General features: G+C 39.0%; 1 protein-coding gene across 1 annotated transcript in view; it reads left to right on the plus strand.

The window, feature by feature from the left end:
• The first annotated feature begins 311 nt into the window (after positions 1-311).
• Positions 312-4496, plus strand: part of nop16 (NOP16 nucleolar protein homolog (yeast)) — a 9847-nt gene continuing 5662 nt past the window's right edge. The window contains exons 1-3 of the mRNA XM_015026421.1: positions 312-448; positions 1006-1072; positions 1745-1851. Coding sequence (XP_014881907.1) covers positions 377-448; positions 1006-1072; positions 1745-1851 — 246 coding nt within the window. The 5' untranslated portion in view covers positions 312-376. The remainder of the gene's footprint in view (positions 449-1005; positions 1073-1744; positions 1852-4496) is intronic.

The following is a 4496-nucleotide window of genomic DNA, read 5'->3' on the forward strand; positions in this document are numbered from 1 at the left end:
TTGACTTTCTGTCATCCAGCTTCATTCTTGTATAATTTTTACTTTATTCTGGTGATATTTTCGTATTATTGTAATATTATCTCTATTCTCAATTTTTTTTTCTTAGCCTGTCCCTAATTCTCTGTCATTAATAACTCTTTTGTTCATAGAACAAAGTCGATTTGACCTGGTTTTTGTCAAAATAGCTGAAATCTTGTAAAATATTTTATTGTTGCATAATTTATCTGCTGCTTTTTGTTGGCTTTCATTTGTTTTGTAAGTAAATAAATTTGGGGATGTGTGGGAGGGATTTTGTTGTTCCTGGATCTGTGTGTCTTGAATATTTCCTCTCTCTTTCAGTGCTCAGATCAGGAATGCCTGGGACAACAACAAATCCATGGCCAGGAACCTGCAGGAGATGGGTCTGTCGTTTGATCCCAACCGTACTTTGCCCATAAAGAAACAGACAGTAAGCAGAACAGCTGGGCTTAAATGAGACACAAAGGTTTTATTTTCAAGAGAGTAAACAAAAACTTGAGTGATTAAAAACTGAATACAATGTTATCTGGTTCCTAAGTGAAGAGCCCTCAGTAAATACTCCGTTATTCCACAACTGTGTGATGCTGCAGTTCAGATTTAGGCCATAAGAGGGAGGCAGAGTGTCAGTTATGGACCTCTGAGATCTTAAACTGCCCACATTTGATTTGCTTCCTAAAATTAATATTTTCAAGGTGAAATTTTTGAACTCTCTTTTTTTAACCCTTCTGAAGATAAGTTCAGACTTTTTAAAAATACTTTTTCATTCCTCAGAGTTCAAATAGATCAACAATTCTCTCTGCTGCTGCTTGGTAATCTGAGCTGCGGCTTGTTAGGGCAATTTTTTTATATAGATTTTTTGTTCTATTGACAGTTTTTATATTATTTTATGTTTATGTCTTTGTGGAGCACTTTATGATTTTAAAACCTGTGCTAGGTGCTTTACAAATATATTTTACTTACTTCCTGTGTTTGTGTTTGTTCCTGCAGCTCCTCGGAGGAAACACCGATGACAGAAGACCTGCCCACATCGTCACCAAACCTTACATCCTCACCAGTGAGTTTCTGAATCTTCATCATGGACTTTTCTAGGGCTCAAACAATTAAATATGATGAGTCAATTATTGAAATAATCGTCAGCTATTTCAGTAATTAATTGTTGACTGGAATATACAGACTTGTAAAAAAGCAGTTTGCTGAAAAAACATTCAGAGAAGTAATTAAGCCAAAACTTTACAAGATATATTTAATATAAAAACACCCTTGTCTGTACAATTGTTTTCCCCAGAACTCCTCAAGTGGCATTGTCTTAGCTTCACTGAGTTCAAATTCACTGCAAGAATACTATTTTGTTGCATCTTAGGCAGTAAAATGTTTATTTCCTTGTTTGAAGAAGGAACTTCATTGTTTATTTGCATCTTTTAATGTATTTAAAGGAAAAAAAATGCTGAATGTGCCTTTTTTTATCCAATTGTCAGAATAATCATTCAATAAAATAATCATTAGTCGCAGCCCTACTTTTGTGAATGGAAAATTACAATTAAATTTACCATAAAAGTTATTTTCTAAGCACTGGAAACTAGAAGTAGAAAGATAAAGCTGTGTGAGGTTTAAATAACTGTTATGAGGCTGTTTTACTTTAAATCTGACCATAAATTAATATTTCTGCTCTGAAGGCTCAAATGACTGAAATATTTATTCAGGCTTTAAAGATTGATGTTTGGTTCAGAGTTGCAGGAGGAGGCTAGCCTTCAGGAGAAGGACTCCAAGACGTTGTCATCCGACCTGATCGAGTACGCCCAGCACATGATCCGAGAACATAAGGACAACTACAAGGTAACGGTTCAAACAGAAACTGTGGCTGGAAATGATCAATTCAGCTTCTATTCTGAGCTTTTAAACTTTGGAACGCCTGAAAAATAAAGGAGTGTGACAGTATGTTTTACAACCAGGCTTTGTTGTAAAAAAAAAAAAAAGGAGTGGTGTCCAAGCTTTCTGCTACTTGGGCCAAAATGATCAAACTGAGAGAACCAGAGGGCCACAATTTGACTTCATAGTAAACCAAAAAAAAAAAGATTTCTTAAGACATTTGTTTGTATCTCCAGTAATATTGTAGATAGACAATATTTTAAAAAAGCAGTCTAATTTGTCTAGAAAATCACTCTGTAAGTCATTGTTGATTGTCTTGCATACTTACTGTATTGGAAGACTGTAAAAATCTCTTGCTATCTTTGTGTACTGAGGGGCCAAACAAAATCCGGCAGAGGGCCGAAAATGGCCCTGGGTCCACAATTTTGACATCCAGTATCCCAAAGGCTTGTCTTTACTCTATCCTTTTCTGTTCTTTTCCATAAATGTGACACATAAATCACATCCACAAACAGCAAAAGTCATATTTTGTCGTTTCATATTTTTGCAATTAAAAATTTTAATTGAGTCCAACTGCTTATCTATCTTTTATCTATTGTGTGAAGCCATTGCCGTGTGGGACCAAAGATGTTTCATAACTGACCGTCATGCAGCTTTCAAATGGATTCCCATCAGTGGTTCTGCGTCTGCCTTCACTGGAAGCATCAGCATTTCTTTGTATTGAAGTCTTTTCACAGAAAGACTTTTTATCCTTGACTCAGAACCCTGATGAGCTGTGGCTGATTGCGCCTTGCAACAAAAAGTGTCCCTGATCAAACAAGCTGAGAAACACACTTTTATATTTGAGGCTTTAAACGTTGCCACATCAAAGCAGAGTTTGTTTCTATGATGAGAACTGGAATAAGAGCTGAGTTTAAGAACGGCAGTCGGATTTATCTGACCTCCTTGGTTGTTTGATTGTCTTCAAAATGTGACTAAACCCCCTATGAAAGCTAAGCCCTGGCCCAGAAAAATGTGAAAAAATTCCACCAAACTGGGCGGAGCTAAGAGACACAGAGGGGCGTGGCCAAACAGTTGATGGCCACGCCATCAACTGTTGGCACTGTTGCCAACTTTTCCACTTGGTCATTTTATTTGACTTTTCAGACCCCTCTAGCAAGTTTTTATTAAAAAAAACCCAAAACAAAAAAACAAAACAATGACGACAACTAATTTTTTGTGTCAGGGCTCTGGAAAGGAACTGAACAAATTGACACAAAAATGTCGAAATTTGTACAGAAACATATAGAGCCCTACACAACCCAATGAGAGTTAATTGGTAAAAATCAGTTAATTTTGGGGGATTTATTTACACTTTAAAATCTGAACGTTATCACCTCTTAAAGTCCTTCAGGCTTTGTGGAAGGCAAACTGACTGTCGGACTCTAATCTGGGCAGAAATAAAATGGTTGTTTTTTTTTTCTCAGAGAAACAAACATTTTCCAGTTCAAAGACAAGAGATAATTCAGCTCTCAAAAATGAACAAAAAAAGAACAATCTTGTCTTAGTTTATTGATAATTTGTTGTATTTCAGAGTAAAATAAATCCTTCTCCAGACTTGTGTATGTGTGTGTGTGTTGGAGCTATATAGCCTACCTCATACCATGACAGACATTGATATGCATAACATGCCGGCTCAGATGTCGCCCGGCCAAACAAGGTCTGCGTCAGGTGCTGGGGAACCAGAGCACCTTGATGACAAATGGGCTACTGGAACAAAACGGAAATGGGCGAGGGGTGAAAACCTGGATCTGTTGGAATGCTACTACTCAAGTAACCCTAGTCAGAGGGGCTACATGCAAAGAATGAGGGAAAAATGGTTAGTTCGACATCCCCAGTCTACAATGACTGCTAAACAACTAGTAGCTCAGTGTTCCAACATCCGCAAACGGCAACTGCTATCACAACTTGAGATTGACGAGGTACAACACAAATGCTACGGCAAGGGGGAGGAGCCTGGATGTCAGTACAGGGGGGAGTTAACTACAACTACCCCAGAGACTGGGTATGCAGCCCCAGTAATGAACGAACCATCAAAGCTGAACGAGGCAGCTCTGAGAGAGAGAATCATGGCCCAAATGAACACCAGACAACCCCAATGCCAACTACAGCGGCTGAGTGAAGTACCATCAGAAAGTCTCATTGAAGATGTGAATGCAGCATTGAGAACGATCCCTAGAAGTGAGTGGGAAGTGAGCCAACTGTCAGAGCTATAGTATCTCTTTGGCCAGCCGCCTAAAGAGATACAGGAGGATTAACCGGCTCTTCTCCACCCAACCAGCTAAAGTGTACTCTCAATGGCAGGGTACTAACAACAGAGAAGACCCACCAAGGCTGGAGACTGAACAATACTGGAAAGGCATATGGGAAAGGGAGGTGTCCCACAACAGCAATGCACAGTGGCTAACCACCACAGCAACCTCCCTGAACAAGCCCCATTAACCATCACTGTGGCAGATGTCCAAGAAAGAGTATGAAAAACTGGACAGCACTACTGGCTGAAGAAACTCACTGCCCTCCATGAGCGACTGGCAGCTCAACTGAACCAGCTGCTACAAAATGGGACTCACCCT

This window comes from Poecilia latipinna, unplaced genomic scaffold (assembly GCF_001443285.1).
Source record: "Poecilia latipinna isolate Pla-1442-1.1 unplaced genomic scaffold, P_latipinna-1.0 Scaffold4852, whole genome shotgun sequence".
Taxonomy (NCBI): domain Eukaryota; kingdom Metazoa; phylum Chordata; class Actinopteri; order Cyprinodontiformes; family Poeciliidae; genus Poecilia; species Poecilia latipinna.